Source organism: Scaptodrosophila lebanonensis, unplaced genomic scaffold (assembly GCF_003285725.1).
Source record: "Scaptodrosophila lebanonensis strain 11010-0011.00,11010-0021.00 unplaced genomic scaffold, SlebRS2 tig00000072-arrow-pilon, whole genome shotgun sequence".
In the NCBI taxonomy this organism is placed as follows: domain Eukaryota; kingdom Metazoa; phylum Arthropoda; class Insecta; order Diptera; family Drosophilidae; genus Scaptodrosophila; species Scaptodrosophila lebanonensis.
In genome coordinates, this window is record NW_022060558.1 from 3,219,916 (window position 1) to 3,243,674 (window position 23,759).

The 23,759-nt window shown below is 38.3% G+C and overlaps 1 protein-coding gene and 1 non-coding gene across 2 annotated transcripts in view; one reads left to right on the forward strand and one right to left on the reverse strand.

The window, feature by feature from the left end:
• Positions 1–8,909, forward strand: part of LOC115625438 (neuronal PAS domain-containing protein 4) — a 38,448-nt gene extending 29,539 nt beyond the window's left edge. Inside the window, exons 7-12 of the mRNA XM_030520484.1 lie at positions 5,114–5,298; positions 5,357–5,463; positions 6,295–6,448; positions 6,515–7,028; positions 7,420–8,221; positions 8,550–8,909. Coding sequence (XP_030376344.1) covers positions 5,114–5,298; positions 5,357–5,463; positions 6,295–6,448; positions 6,515–7,028; positions 7,420–8,221; positions 8,550–8,563 — 1,776 coding nt within the window. The 3' untranslated portion in view covers positions 8,564–8,909. The remainder of the gene's footprint in view (positions 1–5,113; positions 5,299–5,356; positions 5,464–6,294; positions 6,449–6,514; positions 7,029–7,419; positions 8,222–8,549) is intronic.
• On the reverse strand, positions 3,851–3,921 carry Trnag-gcc. Its single transcript has one exon. It is a non-coding gene; the product is annotated as a tRNA-Gly (tRNA).
• Positions 8,910–23,759: the final 14,850 nt, after the last annotated feature.

The following is a 23,759-nucleotide window of genomic DNA, read 5'->3' on the forward strand; positions in this document are numbered from 1 at the left end:
TACTTGGTTCGAAATTTGATATAATTAGCTTTTATATCCTAAATCGTAATCCAGTTAATCTTCTCAGCAAAAAGAGTTTGCTGTTTGGAGAATTCCAATCTACTTGTATATAGTATAAAGATTGAAAGGTATTGCAGAGAGAATGACGAGGGAAATTCTTCACTGGTGAGAATATTCCAAAGATGAGCGTATAATTAATATTCCTATAGAACAACATTCAGGCCAGTTTTTCAATTCCCAAATTAATTTCAATAGGGACCTATTAGATTAAGACGCCATTCATAAATAAATAAATATATAGAATCTGTAGTTCTTGTAGAAAATACCTTTTTGAAAATATTTAATATTTAAACATTTTTCTTAATAACTCTATCTGTTTTAATGCTAATGCCAACAGTAATTTATAAATTACAAAATTAGTTATTCAAGCACAATTGTTCCAAATTGGTATGTGTATTTAATTATTTTGTTTTTTAACTACCACAACTGTGGTTGTTCCGATTTTTATTTTAGAATTAACATTCAAACATCCACTATTTTCAAAACTGACTCAAAGCACATCCCCGACCAATTGTTAAAAACTCAGTCCGACTGTAGACTTCACCCCCCATTCCAAATCACAATTTTAAAACGAAAACTCGAAATTTTGTCTCATACAAAGACAACTTTCAGGTGTCCTTATTCCTATACGTTATATATGCTTTTTTCTCCAAGTGTATGTGTGCCAACGTGTGTATGAGTAAGCGTGTGAGTCTGACAGAAATTGATGAATGAATCACCTGAGCAACATACAAGGCGGCGGCAACAGCGGCGGCACAGCGTGTTGCGTGCGCCAAAAGTGTTGTTAGTGCCGACACTTGGAAACAGGCTGCGCATGCGCAGACGCAGACGCAAATAGAGAGATGAAGATGATGGAGCGAGGGAGGTGGCGGGGAGATACGGCAGTCACAGATGGAGCCACGCAATGAATTATGCATGAGGCGCATGCGTTCGTCTGTTGCCCAACTGGCAACTGCCAGTTGGCCTGGCCATACATCTTCGCGCATGTCTGGGGCACTGCTGAGCATTTTCTATAAACTGACAAACGATGACAGTTGACGTTCGTCTCGTGCGTCTCCCACGGCGAGCACCCACCACCATCTTCATCATGATCATCATGATCATCAGCCAACAACAGCAAGCAAGAGTTGCTTGGACGCTCTGATTGGCCGGCCGCCTTCCTCCAAACTTATGAAGTGGAAAAAACGCCACTGCCGCTTGCCCACCTTGCCAACCGTGCCCATCACACACTATATAAATGAATACTATATGAAGTTGTCAGCCAGGCAGTCAACCATCCAAGTACGTAGACGTCTTCGTCTTTATCGTCGAAAAACGACACAGCAGGTACGCGAAACAAGACCAAATCTGTCAACGTGTTGAGAGACGCGTTGGCTGTGACTCGCATTGTTGTTGCTGTTGTGGCTGTGAGTGTTGCTGTTGTTGCTGTTGCTGTAGCTGCCACTGTTGGTGTTGCTACCGTCTGAGGCATTGTGAAAATGTTGTGGGCGGTCGCTTGCCTTATGCATATTTTTTGCTGTTGTTGTCGCTACGTTTTTTCTGCATCCATTTTCAACGCTCGCTGCAGATGTGTGCTGAAAATTATGGAGATAAAGCTTGACGCTGACAGTTGGTGCAAACGTTTTTAATTAAGTTCAAAGTTGGACTTTTAATGAGTTGAGATGGAGTTGACTAAAAAGGAAGTAAACTTGTAATTCCGTTGACACTTTTACTATTCAGCAAAATTAAATTATTGTCATGAAGAACATTGACTTCCTTTTTTGAAAATCTGAAACTAACACGGCGACTCTTTCCATATTGTACACATTATTATTATTGTATATTTAGTTTGTGTCTATAGTCAGTAAAGTTTAAATGATTTCGATTTATTTTGCGATACTATATTATCTATTTATAACCTAAGATTGCAAAAAAATCTGTGTAGTTTCTCTGGAATATTTCTGGAAGGGAAAATTTTACATCTTTTTTTTTTTTTTTTTTGAACACTTCACTAACTAGTTGCGAATAATTGTATTTGGTTTGTAAGTTTGTAACTCCCAAAAGAAAAATTGGTAGAAAAACTATACGCATATAGGTATATGAACAGCATGTCAACAGTAATTCAAATCGCAATTTCCGCATATAACTGCAATATAAATAATTGATGTAATACAATATAAGTATAATAGAATGTAAATCCCAATATTTAATGGAAAAAATTTCTATTAACATATCGATGAAATTTCTATTGACGTATCAATGAAAAGATATTAAGTGTAAGTGCCACTACACTAATAATAATGCAAACTTCTGACTTTATAATTCATTTTCAATTAAAAAACTAATTGAAAAATTAAAAAGTTACTAGTCCCCTCATAAGTAATAATTTGTGCAAAATTAGCTAGAAATTTTTGTTTAAATTGCAATTTGTTGGTTTTTAAGGGGGTTTCTTTAATGCAACTGGTTCTTCTTTTGTTTGCTGCAACTACTTCTTGCAATGCACTGGCAAATGTTTAGAGAGATATGTATCTTATCTCTTAAACATATGTATCTCTTATCTCTTATAAAATCAACCCAAAATACAGTTGATCCTCAATTAGCAAGAAAATTTGAATCTGAATATAAATATATACTTGTACATGCATAAATGTACTATAACTATCTTATTCTTTTCCATTAAATACATTTATTAAAGGTATGTATGCGATAAGTTTGTAATTTGTCTGGGGGTGAAATGAACAATTGTAGTTTTGCAAGACATTTTTTTTAACATAACATTACTATCCTCTATTGCGTGCACCTATGTGGGTGAACCATGTTCGCCATTTCGTATTCATAATAGTGATATAAAATCAATCACGCCAAATAACTATCTCCATTTGTTAATACTTGTAGGGGTATAAAATCAACCACTATGAACCCGATTAGTAGATGTTGCCCTCTTAAAAGAGATTCGAGTAATCACGGTTCGATTGTAGAAAGATATAGTAAAAGCGTAATTTTAAAATTAAAACTTCATCATCTGCTCCAAAGCTCATAGATTATTTACCTATTTATTTATTTATGTATGACAGCTTACATGTAATTACTATTGAATTGCTAAATTAATGCTTTATGCTCAGCTCCCTGTATGTACAGGATAATGAGTCATATTTATAATAAGTTAAAATCAAGAACAAAATTGTTAAGTAAACATATTTGAGTATAACAATTTTGGAATGTATGTATTTATTAGTGCTATGTATATTAGAAGAGCTTTAATAGTAGGTACTAAAAGAAAGTAAAAGAAGGTTGCTCAGTTTTAAAAAGTTAAAATTGAATTCAATATTCTGGGGCGTTGCATGAAATAGAATTAGTAAGTGAACGATATTGCCAAAGTTTTGATTTCTGATTGCTGAAGGGTTGTAAAAATTTTAAGTCGAACAGGTTGTTAGCAGACTTGGCAGTTGCTGTGTAGTGATGATTAAATCGTTTCATTTTACACATTTAATCAAGATACATTTCCTTCTGCTTTAAAATTTCAAGAAATAACTAGGCGAATATGCAAATGGTCAAGCATTTAAGACCTGCAGTAGCCATTTAACGATTACTTTTAACGACTTTTTTAATTGCAGAAACCGCTTTGTAGTTGAATTTTGTTTAGTTTGCAATTTTCCGTGCAACACTTTACAGCTTAGCTCTTTTTTTTTGCCATAAAGGCAGATTTCATTGCTGTAATTATAGCACAATCGTGCCAATAGTGCTATGTAAAAACAAATAGTAACAGTAAAATATAATAGAGTAATGTAAGAAGGGGGAAAAAAAGGTGTTTTGCATCGGCCGGGAATCGAACCCGGGCCGCCCGCGTGGCAGGCGAGCATTCTACCACTGAACCACCGATGCTTGCTGGAAGAATCTGCCGAGTCAGAAAACTTGATTATCAATGGCAGCCAGCATTGATTTGTGCTCGCTTCAACTAAATTTAATCAAAAGTATCTCCCAACTTAGCACAAAGTGGCTATTTATATCTTTTAAATGTAGAATAGCTGTCTAGAATTTCAGCTTAGAAGCCACGGAAAGAACTAGTTCGTTGCTGAACTTTCAAGTTATTTATGTTTTGCCAGAATTTGAAATCTTGCTGTAAGTTAAGCGACCTGTGTTTGTTATTAAAGTTTCATGCAATTTGCATGAATATATTGCACTTGGGTGTCATAAGACCTTTACTTAAGCATTTCCATAGCCCAACCCAAAGTCTGGAACTTCTCCACATGTCGCCCGTACATGAGCCAGCTGCGATAACCGAAGCCAAGCCAAGCCAAGCCAAGCTAAACCAAGCCAATTGTTGCACATTCACCACTCGTTAATATGCAATAAAAATGGACCAATAAATAATTATGAATGAGGTCAGCATAGTTCAGCAACAGCCCAGGCAGTCGGCCCAGTCGGCCCAGTCAGCCAGCATCTTAGTATCAGCATAGACAAGAGCCCCGAAAAATAAAAGCCAAGTAAACAGCAGACGGCAGCGGCGCGCCAGTGGCGCCTGCTCCCCAGTCTAAGGTCGTCTCATTTACAAAAAAAAAAAAAAAGAAAAAAGAACAAGAAACCCCAACAACAACGATGTCTGCGTCATCGAGTGCAACAACGACTGTAGAGTCTGGCCGTATTTGCATTTAAGTAGAAGCAGTCCCAGTCGTAGTCGTTGGAGGAGATGCTGAAGAATCCCAAATGCAATTGCAATGGAGAAATAAATGCAGGCACGTTTTAATTGGGAGACAATGGCGCAGTCGCCTGGTGTGGAGCTCGCAGCTTGCGCATGCGCTGGCAAACATTTCTGTGATTGCCTTTTTTAAATTATGGAATCAGAGTAAAATGTCTATGAGCCGGCATGCCTCTCCAAAAATGGCCAAGCCAAAATGAGTTGGCGACGAAGGCGATGGCGATGGCGATGACGATGGCAAAGACGACGACGACGACAACAACGTGCGCCAATTTTCGTGGGAGCTGGCGGTCCTAAGCCAGAATGTGGCACAAATCTCAACTCCTGTCTCATTCTCTCACTCCCTCACACACTCTCACTCTATCCCTTGTCTTGCAGGTCGTTCTGGTACAGGGGCACTATTTGTCATTTCTGCCGCTTTGCAGTCGCAATGAGCCTGTCTTCTTGGCTACCTGCACACCCATAGCCATGCCCGAGACCCGCGAGTGCGTGGTGCAGGGTGCGACAAATGTTTTCACCACCATACACTCAATGGATATGAAAATAGCACACATAGATAAGAAGTAAGTATTATACTGGATCCTTAAATGGACCTTAACTGAGGTGAGGATTCCGTTGCAGCGGCGAATTTCATTTGGGCTATGACAAGACAACGTTACAGGGAACTTCCTGGTACAATTTAATTCACAGCGAGAATTTGAGGGAGGCGCAGAGCAAGCACAGGCTAAGTAAGTTTCCCTGAATTTTCAATCAAAACTTTAAAAAAATCTCCCATCTATTCCATTTCTTAATCTTACAAGTATCTCAATTTTAAAATCAGTCTGAATAATTATCATCTAGCACATATGTACATATACTATACTGTCTTGCAGCTTTAATGTAGACCCTTATTTACACAAATTTTTATTTAAACATATGGTTTTATTATCCATAACAATGATCCTAGTCCCAAAATGTAATTTTTATAGAACATTGATGCAGACTTTCATTAAAATCATCGCTGAATACTATACAGCTTTATGAGGAACGATCAGGACAGAAATTTTCAGAGAAAAATATCTTCAACAAATTTGTAACTTGTGAGAGGTTTTTTAATCTGAAGCTTTATCATATATCTGCCATAGAGATGATTCGTTACAGCATAGCTTATTTTAGTTGAAAGACTGCAGCGTGGAAACTTGTCTTAAAATCCAAACCCTCGTTTATATATTCAATACTATTACCAGGTGAAAAAAGGTACAAAATATGGAATATGCTCGAATTAAATTAAAACGTTCTATTATTAAGATTTATGCTCGAATTAAATTAAAACGGTCTATTATTTAGATTTTCCAACATACATATAGTTCATGGAACATAGATGGTACTAGAAAATAGACAGAAATACTTGTTCGTTTCTGATTTTAGACTTTCAGAAAATTGGTTTTTAAAATCGCCTTCGAATCGAAAAGTCTTAAAACTAAATGGTTCATTTTTGTGATATTTTAGGGTTTTCTTTTTCGACCCACTTCGTCACTTCAAATGTTAGGATTGGTTTACTCAAAATCTTGCCTTTACAGTTACGCAATCGGAACAAGATCGGAGTTGCATTCTGCTGGTACGCATGCAGCGCGGCAGTGGCGACTATACTTGGGTACATGTGGTCCTACAGGTGCGCGACAGTCCCGACTCAACCCAACAGCCCGTCATTGTGTGCACCAATCAGGTGCTGAAGTAAGTTTAAATTATTCCCCAGCCAACAATTGTTCTATAACAAATCGACCACCCTGAACGACATAGCGAACGCGAGGCGTCCATCATGGTGGCCAATTCCTGGCTGTACCATTACTACACGGTACAATCGAAGATACAGTTTGGCATGCCACTGGATAGCGCGATGCGCGTGCCACCCGGTGGTGCCCCAAATGTTTACTACACGGCGCATCAGGCCACCGCGCACCACATGGCGCCTACGCAGCAACCACACAGCTACAATCACGGCAACCTAAATCTAAACCTACACAACCATCACCATCATGCGGCGGCGGCAGCGGCCTATCACCATCACACGCATATGGGAGCTGCCTATGGCGGCGGGGTCTATCACGGGGAGAGCGCAGCTGGCGAGCTCAAGGAGAATGAGCAGCAATACAATTATCCTCAGGCTGGCTTAGAGCCTGTCGACTATAGTCAAGTGAATGGCAGTCCCAGTCAAAAGTCGAGCACTCCGCGCTTATCCTCCTCCACATCGTCAGCATCGCCACCGCCGCCCAAGAAACGGGCGCGAAACAAACTGGAGCCGCTTTACTTGCAGGTGGGATTGTTAAAATTTTTACAGTGTAGCCCACATGTATAGACCGATGGGAATATTAACATTTTATACAAATACTAATTGCTTAAAATACTCCATTGTAATGAATAAATCTATTTGTATTAATTCACTGTTTACACTTTCTACAAATTTTCCAAATTACTATTCAAAGTTCTGAGCTAATAATAAACTAAACTTTACTTTCCAAAGGCACTTTTGTTATTGAACTCTTATTGAAAAGCCGATTCAATGTAATAACAATATACTTTATTTATACTTATAGCGAAAATATCAATAATAAGTTATTTTTAAGCTTCGATGCCCAAAGAAGTGGGAAAGGTTGAAAGTGCTGGAATCTAAGATATATTTGCCATATCGTCTGATTTATTTGTAGGCCGTGGAACGTTCAGCCACAACCCCGGAGCCGGACTGCACGCAACAACAACATTACGCGCTGCAGTCCTCAGCCGCCGCCTACTCAAGCAGCGTAGCAGCCAGCAGCGATGCCCATGCCTCGGTCATCTATGCAACCATTGTGCCCACTCGTCCACGTTTGCTCAATAAAACGCTGCCCCCTGATCCTGCCGATTTTATCGAGCAATGGAACCCCAGTCCGCCCTGGTCAGAGTCCGCGCAAAAGGCTTCCCTCGACAGTTTCTCCTCCTCACATGAGCTAAGTCCCTGCATCACCACCACGCCTCCCACGCCCACCAGTGCACCGCCCCATAACCACAGTGGCAATGGCGGCGCCAATCTGAGTGGCAACCACAATTCTGGCGCGCAAACAATTGGTCCTGCATTTAGTTTCGAATGGATGTCCGATCCCCTAGTGCCAGTGGTCGATGCCTGTCTCACCTGCGTCCCACCTGAGGGATTGCCCGTGGTGATGAGTGTCGCCCATCAGCAGTGGCCCACGAGCACAGCGGGTAATCATCATCAGCATTTGTCCCAGCACCTGGCAGCCGCCCAACACCATCATCATCAGCAGCAGCAACAACAACAGCAGCAGCAGCAGCAGCAACTACAACAACAGCGCATGTCGCTGGGCAATGGCCTGCTTCTGCATCACAGCGCCTCCCATTCCCCAGTCACCAGCTTGTCGCTGAGCTCTACGCGTGCGGAGCATGCCGCCGCCGATGCAGTGACCACGGGCCGAGCCAATGTTGGAGCTGCTATCGAACCGGTTGAGGATAGAGGTTAGTACAATTTGATTGTCACTTTTGCGGTATGGCCAATTGGCAGCCAAGTGCTAAGTAATTAAAGCCAAAAACAAACCAAAAATATACACACATACATACATGTATGTATACTTGTACGTATGTATGTATGTATGTATGTATGTATATTAAAAAATGTGGATCTGCTGATAAGAGGCGAGTCTGAAAGCTATTCTTGGACTCGCCTTTTCGAACCGCCACATGCCTATGCCATACACATATCCCATACCCATAGCCAGACCCAGTTCACGACAATGCTCACACACGCCTTCTCGTTGGCTCTCTTTCTCGCTCGTTCTCATTTCAGATCCGAAAAATTAGTGACTTGCGCATTATGTAAAGCTCGGAAATCCCCATAAACACTCGGCTAGGCTGGCTGGGCTGGCTGGGCACGCGGACCGAGCTTTTTGCTGCCCATGTGCAACGGGCAGGTGATAATCACACTTAAATTAATTGCCACTTGTCATTTTAGCGTTTAAATTATTTTTATCTTACACTAAACAATAACAACAATAGCAACAACAGTAGCAACAATGACAATTACAACAATAACAAATGACGGCGCACGCGTAACCACAACGTCTCTGACAATTATGGCAGGTGCTATAAATACATTTTTTATAGCAACACCTTTCCACCCAGCTTATCAACTAATTTAGTGTTTAAACAACGCATTCCTTCAAAGCTTACACACACAAATATAATCCCGTGTGTGGGTGTGTGTATGTGTGTGTTTTGTGTGCAATTTCGGTTTAAACATACACATAAAAACTTAAGGTTAGTTTTTGCAATAAAAAAAGCATGAGAGCTATTAGTTGTAGCGGTTTTTATGGCGTTTTTTATGAATACTGTAATTTGTGTTTTGTAGAGCGCTAGACGAATTAGGCTAATTATTTTATTTATAAACATAAAATGGTTATTTATAAATATTTATTACTATTATGCTTTGCCTTTGGTTATTTAATAAACAAAAACTAAAGTAGCTTTTCAGTTGAATCTTTAAGAAAACAATGTGTCTTATAATTCAATTCCGATTTCGGGTGGTTGGTAAAAAAAATACAGGTAAGCTGGAATCGAAAGAAAAAAACTCTACAACTAAAGCGTTCATGTGAATTTGATTCAATTTAAAGCTTCATTGAGTAGAATATTGGTAGTATTGATGAAAATATCCAAAAAGCAATCGAAGGGGACATCTTCATTCCTAAAAACAATCTCAATAAATTAGGATCGAATTCGTTTTATCACCGTTTAGATGTTCTGAATAGAAGATATTAAGCTAGCTGTCTATCCTCCCTTCTTCGTATCAATAAACCCTTCACATAAATATTAAAAAATTAAATGATTTTCCCCTTAGGAAAAAAAGTTTAAGAAAAATATAAATATTTGTATAAACACAATTGATTTGCTAAAAGAACGTGATGGTGCCTCGCCAATGAAAAAACAAATTTGTAACCTTAAATATGAATATGGCAGAATTTCAAATTATTCTTGAAGCCATTGCCAAATTGAATAAATACTAATAGTAATATTAATTCAAAATAGCTATTTAGCAACTATGTAAAGACTAAGCAAGGCAAATCACCGAATTAAAGACCTAGAGATCTACCTGAGCTAGTGCGGGATTTGATTGCGAATCGAATTGGATATTCTATCCCTGAACTAGTCATGTAGTGCAATATGGATTGTGTAATATTATACAATCAATAAAATTTCAAATCAATGTATTGTGATATTACAAAATTATGAAAAATAGTTTTTCAAATCTATCTAAGCAATGCGATTGGCTTAAGAAATACTCGTATAACAATTCGTTTAATTTCCAAATGATTTATTGCCGTTAAGTCTTATCTGAAGAAAAGCCTTTTAAACTAATTTGTTGACTCTTAATCTTGAACTATTTAGTTGACCCGCTGCCAATACTTTCAAATGCTTTCGCTCAAGTCTAACGCCACACCCCACAACCGCCACAGTCTGCCATGGAGTGGGGGGCTGGCCAGATTGGCAGCAAATCCCAAAGCGCCAACTAAAACCCATAGACCTGCCCCGTCATAGACAATTCCAAGCTACCATTTCATGGTGACGACGATGCCGCTGCTGCTGCTGCTGCTGCTGATGCTGATGCCGATGCTGACGCAAGGCAGTCGCCAGACAGTCGAGTTTCACACACAGCCTCTTCACTTTAACACACAAGCATTTGGGGGCTATGGCTCCTTTTTTCGGTTGCATTACTGCAGCCGAGATCTTTTGGTGATATCCAACAAATATTGTAAGTAGAATGGCCAAACAAAACAAAAAGGCAAACAAACAAAACGAAACGAAACGTAACTGCATGGCCGATATGGGAGGAGAAGCCGGGGAGTAGAGGGAAGGGGGAGACGACGTCGTCGGCAGCAGCTGGCGCGATTGAATGACTCGTCGTCTCCATCGTCGTTGTCGTCTGAGATACTGACTGGCCAAGACTGGGACTGGACGACGACACACTTACAGGCGACGACGGCTCCAAGTTGTGAAGCCGCAGCCGAGGCACAGTGTGAAATATCGACAATCCAAGCGAATAAAAGCTTCAAACAAAAGAACGGTCCAAATATTCATTTTGTTATAATATTGCAATAAAATAAAATTCTAACATAGTATGACTCTCCGTTTTCATTGTATTTGCCATAAGATTTGCGATATTCTTTGAATTATAAATTCTATTTTTCTTGCGTAATTTTGTTCTCAATTGCAATAATATCTTGTATTGTATATTTTATGCTTATATTTGGAGGCACTTTTAATGGAGTTTGTAGTACGAACACCCGATCTGCTAGGTATATGATGTACTACCGATAAAGCAGAAAAATGGTACAATAAACAACACCTCAAGTAATGCCATATTCTCAACTATTTAAGAAAGCCGAAGTCTTTGGAATATTTTGATTATCAACGCCCATTTAATGTGTATATGTGCGCAGATATTTTAATTTAATTTAATCTTAGAGTTTCTCTTATAATTTGAATGTTTATCACTATTAAGCGAAACAGAGCCTTATCGGTTATTTGTGTGATTGAAAATACTTTTTTGCAACACACACAGAAAGGTGAAGAGCTTGGACTCCTTGTTTATCCTAAAGTGAGCTCTCAATCGAATGGCTCCATCGACAGGGAAGGAAGAATTTTTAGACCAGTCATTTGTGGCAAAAAAAAAAATGTTTCAGCTAAAATTTTAATCGAATATATGAGAATATTTTCATAAAATATAAAGACCATATATTTCAAAAAACATAAACAAATATTCAGTGGTTTGGCGTGGGGTCTGAAAGGGCTAAAGCATTACTTTCTGTACTGTTGTACTGTTGTTATATCGGTTCAGTAGAAAGGGCTTTTTACCTCATATTATCAAATTAGTGTAAGATGCTTTGTGTTCCATAGCACGGCAGCCACGTTTCCTATTAGCGCCGTTTTGTCTTATATCGGGACAACCTTATCATCAATTCATATTAAAGATTAAATATAAAATTTTACATTTCCAGTTAAAGTTACAGTAACAGAGAAAAGGGAAACACTGATTAGAGACTAAGTTAAGTTCCTTTCACGCTACTTTTTCGTAAACTCCATTTACAAAGTAAGTAAAATCCACTAAAGTTTTTATAACTTACTAACGTATTAACACTAATCAAAACAAATATTTTATTGAATTAATTTAATAATTTTCTCAACAGTGCATTTAGTTTACATTCAAAATTGTGGTCCTTTATAATTGTTATTTATTTGTTTTTTTATAATGGCTGATTATAACTTAATTTTTAATCAGCTTATCAGCATTTTCAGCAGACACTAATGAAATTTTTATCATCATAATTTGACGAATCTCCAAGCCCAAATTAATTCAACAATTTCGAAAATAAATATTACATAATTGTAAAGCAATGTTACCAATTTTGCACACTTCATCTGTTCTACAAGTATAGTATAGTATATCACTATTTTATACAAATCTGATTTTTTTTGCATATGCTTCCTTATAGGGCTTGCGGACCTATGACGATCTGTCTTGTTAATTCCTAAATTAGTTTGCTTACATAACCAATTTATTTTTGTTGACCCCTAATCTTCATAATTTTATCACATTTTGACAATGTTAGTCTAATAATTGGGGTCTTTGTTTTAGAAAAGAATACAATTTTAACCGCAATACTTTAAATTTGAACGTACTCTTTAGCTTCTATAGTATTATTTGAATACTTTTGTTGTACAAAATATTTCAAAAGCAATTAAAGGACTATTCAGGCATCAAAGAATTTAAAAGGACACACAAAAATTGAGCGAGTAACTTTAAATATAATCTAAATACAGTTTTTGTTAATTAGCGTCAAGAAGAAATCGATCCTTGGTTCATGCATGTGCATTCTTAAGTTTAAATGACATATTAGAGTTGAGTCCATATTGTTGAAGAAGCTGTTTTGCGGATCAATTGGTTGGTTGGTTGATGGTTATAAAAGCCTTTTGGCTAAATCTATATTTGTAAAGTAAAGATATCATCCATGATTTTTGAAAATTTCGTCCTTAGGGATGGAGATTCTCTAGAATTCATTATCAATTGTGACCTCGCTCAAGCCTCTCAAATCGACTACTAGTCTAAACTTACTTTCTAGTTCCATCCACATTTGACTGAACTATTATGATGATTGGCTATATTGAATAATACATTGATTTTAATAAATATGCTGAAGGCAACAAATTTAAGAACTGAAGGAAACACAAATATTCAATAACAAAAAGGAAACTTTAATTGCAATCCATTTGTTGCAAATGAATATATATTGTCTTTGTTTTGTTTCCGAACTGGAATCTACAGACAAGCGTCGATAAAATTCAGCTCAAATCCAAAATAAAATCAAGGAAATCCAATATTTTTTGCATGCCAGGATCAGCAGAATGTCATACTGTGCATTGGCCATTGAGCCGGGGCTGTGGCAGCGGGCGGGGGGCGGGTCCAGGTTCAGTGTGTGGCTGTGGCAGCATTCTCAGAAATATTGGTGTAGGTCACAGTCAGAGATAACATGCTGAGACTGTGTGTGCTGCCACAGTCTTGGCCTCATTGTATGCAAATGTGCCACGATCAACGCGCAGCACTCGCGAATAGAATGGAACGACATGGGCTGGCGAGGCAGGAAGGAAGAAGGCGAGGCACCACCCGCCCAGGCAACTGGCGTACAACTGTTGCTGGTGTTGGTGCTGGTGCTGGTGCTTGTGCTGATGCTGCTCCTCATGGGTGCCAGAATCGTTTTGTGTATTTGGGTTTTGTTTTGAGTTGTGCGATTTTTGGCATTTTTTGCTGTCATGGTATTTTGCATTTCCTTTGTCCTAGCCAGGCTCTTACATAAGTCCCAGCTCCTGGGCTCCTCCAAATAAACTCCTTCTGCACATGGGATGTACCCAAAGGATTGTTACATTTTAGCTTCTCAGTTTCTCCCTTTTTCTCCAATACGAGCATGTGTGTGTGTGTGTGTCTGTATGTGTTTGTGTGTTATTAGCGCACAAACAGACAAGAAACAGAAAATTTTTATAAATAAACGTCGACGACAATGGGAATGCTGCACAAAACATTTCAACAGGAACAACATGTAATCTTTTTTTGTTTTGTTTGTTTTGTTTTGTTTTGTTTTGTTTTTGTTTTGTGTGTGTATGTATATATATGTGTGTGTGTGTTTGTATGTTGTGTTTGGGGCGCATTTAAAGGCGCAGAGCAGAGCAGACCAATGCTTAACCATATGCAATGCCTGCGCCGGGGTCACGACACTTTTTGTGGCAGCCACAACAGCAGCAGCCTCGGCCGCAGCCGCAGCAGCAGCCGCAGCAGCCAAATAGTGGGAGAAGTATGGCAAATGGCTCTGGGGCCTTGTGGGTGCCTTATTGTTTGCACGGCTGGACATTTTGGACTTGGAACGCTACTACGACGATGACGGCGACTGCCTGGCGTCAAGAGAATGCGTTGCTGACTGCCTCTTGTTGTTGCTGCATTTGCAAATATTTTGCCTTGCGCTTGTTCTCTGACTTTGATTTCGTATTGTGAATGTGACTAGGACTGCGACTGAGACTGAGACTGCAACCGCAACTGCAACTGCAACTGTGGCTGATTCCTAGGAAAAAATGTTACATGAAATTAATAAATAGGCAAATAAATGTTAAACAGCTGCTGTTTGTACATGTTCTTGTTGTTGCTGTTGCTGTTGTTATTGCACGCGCACGGTAGCCATTGTTGTTGCTCACAGGGTGGTGGCAGTTTATGGCATATTGCATTTGCATAATGCAAAGCAACTGAGTAGCAGCGCAGGATCTTTCCCAGGCCTATATTGTTGCTGCTGCTGCTGCTGCTTCTGCCAGTAGGAAGTAAAGCATCAGCAACAACACCACCACCTACTATGCAGCCCCCACTCTCTCCAATGCCCTCGAGTCGAAGCAAAATCTCAAGTTCGCTTTGCCACTGCATAGCAAATCCTTTTTGTGCAGTTCACAGTCGGCCAGCTAGGCCTGCGCATGGAACTAATGCTCATATTGCAAGGCTATAAAAACTCTTCCAAATATATTCCGCAACGCCCTCACCGAAAGCGAGACACTGTAACCGTATGCGTACTAAAAAAAAAAGAAAAAACAACAACGGTAACTGAACAACGAGCAGGCAATGGACCTGGGCAGTCGAAACAATTGTTTTACCCTTTAGCAAATGAACCTTAGTGGTTAACATAGGTTGCTGGTTACACACAAGCTAAGGCTACGTAACTAATCAAAGCCTTTTCCACAAATGTTCAGTAGTAGATTACAGGACCAATAGGTTTATATAAAAACATGTAATGTACAATTTGACCCGCAAGTGAGTTAAGCTTTCTGTTACATAGATATGAAGACTTTGCTTAGAAAAAAGTAAACGGAAGGAAATTCCATTAGGAAAGTAATTAAATATAAAACATGGATTACTATTAGGAATACCGAGAACAAATATTAAAACTAAATGGCTAACAAACTTATATTAAATACATTGAGAACACAAATTAGGTATAAAGCAAAAACGTGCCGATTTATTTATTTTCTTTTTGTTGGGCAAATTAACATTAATAATTGAACGTAGAATTTAGAACAAAAACAAATAGCACATAAACATCGAAAATGAAAGATTTTAAGTACTGATGATATAATTTGCATAAGCGGTGAAACCTAATGCACAAAACATTGAAATTATCTTTTAAAGTGGAGCTTAAATACTTTAAAGCCGATTTAAATCTACAACTTCTTGTGTGCAGCAGTAATCTGGCAGACTTTTTTATTTTCTATGTTTGCGAAGTGCTTCCATATAGCAGACATTATTCAAATCAAAAATATCATTTTGAAATTAAGCAGCGTTGTTCGTGAACTTAATAGAATTTCCTACACTGATTTTATATCTTAACTACTACGAGGGTTTTAAATTGAAGAGAAATTGAAATTGAATTGAAATCCCAACAACACTTGTAGGGCAATCCAAATTCGAACAATTCTCGAGCTCCACTTTCTATCGTTTGAATTTCAAATGTACGAGCCACACTGAGCCTCGAAAAGAGTACAACAACAAAAAACTCTGCGGCACTATATTAATATGTAAGCCGCAGAAGAGAAGAAAAAACATAATAATTCGTCTATAATTTATACACAATTGTAAATAAAATGTGTACAAGCATAATTTACACATAAACAAGACGATGCGCTGCAAAACCTGCAACATCATCGCAAACAAATGCTGGACAGGCGAGGCCAAGCGATTAGAATGCGAAGCTATCTGGCTGGGGAGAAGCGGGTCCAAGCGAGGATCGAGTTGGGACTGAGGGGAATGAGGGGGCAAAACAGCAAAACTGAGTGACTGAGAAATTGATCAACGCTTGTGCGGGACATAAACTAAAAGCTTATTTAACATTAATTTCGCCACGAAAATCACACAGCAATTTTAAACATCAGTTACATGGCAGAGGCACCAACAAAAACCAATGGAAGCCGCAGCAGCAGCAGCGGCTGTGGCAGCAACAACTACAAAATGCGAAATGCGAAGAAACTATGCACAAGAGCCGCAGCTCCGCACTCATGTAATCTAAGCTGCCATTAAACAAAATACAAGAAAAACTTACGAAAACATATGCTACATATTACAGCCGCCGAGGAGTCCCAGTGACGGAAGTAAAGGAGCAGGCGCATGAGGTACGATGTAGACGCCGACACGGACGGCGACGCCGATGCCGATGCTAGCGACGACGACCTGCCTGGCTGGTTCACATTGCCTAGACAGATCTGGCTTTAGTGGGAGAGCCTCAGCACAGCTAAGCAATTGCACCTGCCTAGTCTGCCTCTGCCTCTGTACGTGTGAGTGTGTGTGTGTGTATGTGTGTGTGTGAGTGTACAACGCCGTTACAAGCGTACCCCAGCAAACTCAAAAGATTTAGAGCGACATTAGAGCAGTCAATCCATCATGACTGAACATTACCATAAATTACACAGAAATAATTGATTATTACGAGTAGACAGAGAGTTGTTGCCAAGGCGCAGGAGTACAAGCCAACAGTTGTAAGTATGTATGTGCACTTGAAGAAAGAGTTCATATAGAAAATAATTGCAATTCATTTCCATTTCCTGTTCAGAAATATTCAAATCTTTCGCAACTCAGCTGATGGAATAACTCGACGAACTCTTTATTTTATTCTCAAATCTTCTCACAAATGGGTCGGGACATTACACCAATATCAGCAATGGCTTGAATAACCCACATTTAAGCCTTATTGCATAATATATATTTATAAAAGATTTAGGAGAACAATAAAATCTCGAAATATTCGCATTTACAAATTTTTTTTTTTTTTCCTCTACCATATTTCTTGTTACTTATTTAAACTCATAGGCTTTATAATAAATCTTCTAACCTATTGAAGTTTGTCATTAACTGCAGAATTTCAATTTATTGAATTTATTTATCAGTTTCTAGTTTTTGTTCTTTAATTATTTCTTGTCAATATTGTCGTGTATTGTGAAGATCTTTTTAGAAAATTATAATTCAATTTGAAATTATATTCATCGGCTAAGTGTTAATCTAGTGTGCATTAAATCAATTATGTATTATAAATTAACATATTACAAATAAAATATATTTAAAATTTGAGCATTATTGATTTGTAGAGAACCATAAGATTTTATAAAGGTAGTTTGAAGGAGACTTCAAATTTTTGGGCCCGTAGTGTTCACTTTTATGCTGGAGAATTCAACATTTTGAGTTAAAATTTCAAACATGAATATTAAGCTCAAGCAAATATTTGTTTTCCCTTTTTTTCATCAGTGTAGCCTCTGTGTTTTTTTGAATTTCCCAGCTTGTGTGTGTGTGTGTGTGTGCGAACGTGTGTGCCATTATGCAGCCGCTGTTGCCCACTTGGTGGTGTGGTTGTAGTGCTTTACGCAGTTTTGCGAGCGCACCGATTTAGTTTAAATTACGTTGGGAAGATGAGAGTGCACATCTCTGCTCCACTGAGTAAGTGACTGACTGAAGGACTAGCTGACTAACTGACTAACTGACCATGTGCGACTATGCTCTTCCGATGGCTTGCAAAAATATTCTGCCAGTTGGCTTGTGAGTCAGTTGGGCAATCAGAGCGCTGACCAATTGCCCAGCCACTAAGCACTTTGAACTTCAAGAAATTGCCACAGAAACAACAAGCCGTCTGAGTAATTGCGTATGAAATAGACTCTAGAGTAGAGACAAGAGTTAAGTTTCCACGACGGAGTAACTTATCTCGGACAGCAGACGCCGAAATTTAATAGATGTTAACAAATTTTTATTTACCAACAAAACGCCTTCAAAAAAATCACTGATTTATTTTTGTTTATGCAATTGCGAGGCTGAGAGACAAATCGTAAGCCATTTGGGCGCTAATTGTGCGCTCAAAAATGACAAACAATTTCGTTTCGGCAGAGATACAAATGAAAAAAAAAAACTGGTATGCGGAAAAAGGCAACCAATTTCAAATTAAAATGTATATTTTATGTTGCAAGCATTTATTTTCGGATACTCAGTGATTGTATATTTATTTCAAATCATCGTAAATCATTCATCAACTTGATTTCAATTGACGCTTTGATATACGCTTTTTATACTGGATTCATATAATTTTAATGCATATTTTCGCATTTATTTGCAACTTTATTACAAATGTAAGATGAGCAGGGCTTAGGATATGCATACATATGCGTCGTATTAAGTTAAGTAATAAAGTTAAACTAGCGTTTATCATCGGAAATTCGACATCTAAGGGCTTAAATGTTATGTAGCATCTTTTTATGACTGATTTATGGCTCACTTGCGAACACAGTTTGCACTAAACTGGCTATAAAGCAATTTAACTTGCTTGGCTATCTATAACGAATCTTTATTAATCAGACAAAGCAAACGGCCCTATTTGTACTTAGGACATATATTCGAATAATCAAATATTTGTCGAAAACAGTGCTTTATATTTTAATTTGACTTTTCTTTCTGCAATCACACTTTATTTGTCTCTTCAATTATTGACTACCTTTCCGCATGTCTGCAATTATCCCATGCTATTTGCAACATTTTGCGCTTCCCAAGCCTTAAATAGACACATATACACAGATATAAAAATATTTGCAATTTCCCAAAGTGAAATCTTTCAATTGAAACTCAAGTCTTAAATTCCAGTCAATCAAATAACTCTTTATCACCGGTTCGATATTATAACGAGCTTTGAACGTCCTATTCATATCGAACTCGAATCGCTGCCACAACAATCGTTCAAGTGAGAGAGAAAGAGAGAGACCATGAACGTGTGTTTTCGCGTGTGTGTGTGTGTGTGTGAAAGAGCGGGCGCATTTAATAAGGCTAACAAGCGTCGATTGCAACTTTGCGGCGCAGCTTCGATGATTCTTTTGAACGATTGCAAGTGGCGATAATAAGCCAGGACGAAAGTGCACTCTGCCACACTGGCGGCATGTCAAGTGGGAATGAATGACGTTTTATCGCACTGACACTTGAAGTTTATTACAGTGACATTTCAATTCTGATTGCGATGAACTGTGCAACAATGAACGGATCAAGTTGCGAAGGCAAAATGCTTAAATGATGGTTAACCAAGTCTTCGTATAAATAAGAGTATGTGTGTTTGTATCTGTGTGTGTGTGTGATATTGCGCTGATAGTTGAAATTGATTGATCGTTGTATTTTTATTGAGTGATTGATATAAACGCTGTTGGGCAGTAACTTGAGCCCAAAAGGAAACAATAGTTTCAATTACACAGAGCGCGCCAAGCACAAAAGAGCATCGAGTGACGGCCATGGGAGGGAGGATTGGGGGGCTGGGAGTTTGCCACAACATCTAGATGGAGGAGGCGGAGGCCGTGTTGGGGCAACGTCTATGAAACGATATTGAAAGCTACGCTAAAAATATTGTTAAGCAATGAAATATGAAGTTTCTACCACCATAAGCCCTCGCTGAGGTGTTCGCACGCCAATTGTTGTTGTTGCTGCTGCTGTTGTTGTTTTTGCTTCTACTGGCTCAGAGTCGACTTCTGCTGCTTACTGCTGGCCGTGGCAACTGCTCTCTAGCCGCAACTTGTGCTTATCAAGATGCTTTCAATGTGCCGTTTAGGATTTTCATTTGTAGCATTTAAGTACGAAACGCTCTATAAAATAAAAGTAAGAAATCTGTACCTATATATACTCGTATACTTGCCGCCCGTGCAACTTGTGGGCGCAATGTCAGTTCAATTGGTTCAGAGACTCTAGCATCTGGAGGTCTGGCACTGACGGCAACTGCTTCATCTTCTTCGTCTCTTCCTTCCGCAGCTGCCGCCAACCCATGCCGACACTCGTAAATTACAATAAATTATGTTGAAACTGATTATTCGGCACAATTTATGAGGCCCTTTAAGTGGGCGTGTGCACTTTTATTTTATTGTGAATGATGATGTAAATGATGTTGGCAGGCATTCGTTTTATTCATTTCGATTCTTCCCTCTCTGTCTCTCTGCAAATATATATTGCAGGGCAGGCAATAAAATCGAGGGTCAAATGGGAGCAGGCAGGCCAAAGATGTGACGAACTTATTAAGAACTACAGAATGAGCTCAACTAACTAATAGGTATATGGATATTCGTAACTATAAATTACTTTATATAGTTCAAGAAAAAATTATAGTAGATTGAACAATCAAAATAACTTAGAATCCTTGAAGTAAACATAAATAGTAAGCAAAAAATGAATGAATACAACACTAAATTGTGTGAACAATAATAATAAATGTGCAGGATACAAGTTTGGATAATATGTTCAGAACTCGTTAAACAAAGTAAGCTTAATTTAGATTATAAATACTTTTATAAACAATTTAGTGGAACCTTCAAAGCAGCTATTTAACATTCTTCCACTGATTCATATATTTTCTTATACTGTTTACTCGGACTTCATTTATTTTATTTTATTTATTTCAAGTAATTATTTTACATCTTATCGGGATTTATTTTGAGATTAGAAGCATAACGAGTGAGACTTAATAAATAAAAACCAGCATATGAACTACTTATTATATTTTTAGTAACAATATGCGCTCTACGATTGCCACTCCACACTCTTGATGACTGATTTGAGGGCGAAGTATTTCCAAATCGATCATATAACAACCTTCCTAGCATAACCTATTATATTTATAACCCAATAAGTACTTTAAACTTGACGTTTTCTATATAATATAGTGGTCTGATTTGATCACAGCTTTATAGTTGCCTCTTTATACAGCTAGTAAGCTTGTAGAGTGAACACATGGACAAGCGTTTATTGTTTATTGTTATCTCTCCGGAGCATGTTAATAACTTTTTATTGTTACATTTCAACACTAGATTGTATTTAACATAAAAAATAATTACAATATGGATTTATGCTTCTCAAATTCACATTTAAATCGTTAATGTAAAAATATTATTCGAAATAATAGAATACTGAGGGCATTATTTAAAAAAATATATATTAAAAAGTACACCGAACTATCACACCCCACATTATCATGACTAAGCAGAATTCAGAGGACAAAGTTATATTAAACAAAAAAACAGACACAATTTATCTAAAAATATAGTGTATAATATTAGTAACATAGGTTTAGTATTCAATAAAATAAATTACTTCCTGGTCACAGCTTTTCCTGTTTCCACTTCGTCAACTTCTCGGTCTCGTCTTCACTCAAATGCCGCCACATTACCTAAAGTCTCTTGCTAATTTAATATCCACATGCCAAGCTGCTCTTTCTGCTTTTCAACTAACTCAACAACTATGCCGTGTCCATCAATAAACTTCTGCGAATTGGCCGCAGTGCTCAATACTAAACTGCGAAAACTAATTGAGCCATTTTGAGGTCTATGATAATCGTTTAGGACGCAGAGCCAGAGCACTGCAGTGACCAGTCAGGAGTGCCACGCCTTCGCCTTCGCAATCGAGTCAGAGACTGTGTCAACTCAACTGTGCAATAAAATTAAAGTTTTGTTTATGAATGGAATTACCTGTGGAACGACAGACAAACGACATTTGCGGCAATGCCAAAAGAGCAAAGAGCCGCAACTCAGCTGGAGCCTTAGCCATAGACAACGGCTCGGATTCACAGACACTTCATCTAAATGTCAGGCCATATCTAGCGACACTCGCACACACACTCACACATACACACACACAGAGACATTTATATACAAACACAGTCAGCTAAACGCCTTCAATTTCAAGACTAACACTCGCATTCGCACTCGCATTCGCACTTGGATGAGTTGGAGTCAGAGTCGGAGTCAGAGTCAGAGTCTAAGTCGTCGGCATTACTGAAGACCAAGACGATGACGATAGAGGCGAGGATGGCGGCTGCTTTTGGGAAATCAATTGCGCCGCTTGCAAACGAGCCAAAACAAATGACTTGGCTGCTTGCGCGACACCAGCCTGCCGGCCATGGACATGGACGTGGACGAGCGCTGCAGATCATTAGTATAATTTAAGTAAATTAAACGCAGCGATTAGACTCAGGATGCACAAAGACAACAAGCTGAATGGTGGCGAGTGTTGAAGTCCACCAAACGGCACTAGCGATGCTGTAGAAAGCAGCGGCGGCGGTGGAGGTGGCTGCTGCGGCTTAGCGGCTTAGCGGCTTAGTCCAAACGCTTGTGTTTATTTAAATTTATTGTAACATTTGCGCTAGACGCGCAGACAGCCATTTCAATTTGTAAAACAAGCGAGCAAACAAGCTGTTAAAATATAATGATTGGCAAAGGAAAAACTCAGCATAAATACACACACACGCACTCACACTTAGAAGGTGTTCACACAATATAATATTATAGGAAAATGTATGCCACTTTGGCAAGAAATCTCTGGAAATTTCTGTCAAAGTGTGAAAATTAGTAATAGATGATCAAACATAAATGCGTTTCCAATAGTCCTGTGAATCGCATGCTGACTGAACAATAATGCGTGTTTAGGCTTAGTTGTGCTATAAAGTATGACTCACATATCTAGAATATCTCTGTGCAGGCATCCTTACTGTGGCTTTTAGACTAAAACTATATAAACATAGTTATATAATAACAAGAAAGGAATGCTAAAGTCGAGCAGGCTCAACTCTTAAATACCCTGTACCACCCCACAAAAAAAAATGATTAAAAAAAATTTAACTAATTTAATTAATTAATTAAAATAAATATAAAATAGTTCATACATTTTATTATTTACATCAGAATCGTGAATTACACAATTATGTCAAAGCAGCAACAAATACAGCTGCGGACACAGCTTGGGCCTGGTTATATGGCTATAACTTTCTTTCTAATCAACCAATCAAAATGAAACTTGCTATACGGATATATAACCCAAACTGGATGTGGCTACCAATAATTTTCAAAGTTCCAAAAACTACAGGAGTTATAGAAAATCGCGAATAGGGGGGGAGGAGTGGGGCGTGCATCAGAAAAATTTAACAAACTCCTCCTTTCTCGGTCTCGGGAGAATCTGGATACCAAGTTTGGTTATTCTAGCTCTTATTCTTTCTGAGATCCTTGCGTTCATATAGACAGACAGACGGACATGGCTATATCGACTCGGCTTGTCATCCTGATCAAGAATATATATATATCTGGCACGCCTCCTTCTGTGTGTTCCATGTACACTCGCACAAAACTAATATACCCTTTTACCTGCACCGTTTGGGTACAGGGTATAAAAATGTATTAATGTTGACTCCTTTGTTGAGAATAAAAAACCTTTATTTACTTTATGCAATGTATTAAGGATAAGTGCAATAATAAGTGTATTAAAAATTAGTAAAATGAACTAAAAATTATCTAATCACTCAACTTTAAGAATTATTCAAGCATAACAATTGTACAGTTTCCTTATTTATGATACTTTGTGATCGATTAGATTGTATTAATAGTGTACGTGCAGGACAAAAGATTTGACAAACTTGCCTGCCAAATTTGAGAAACT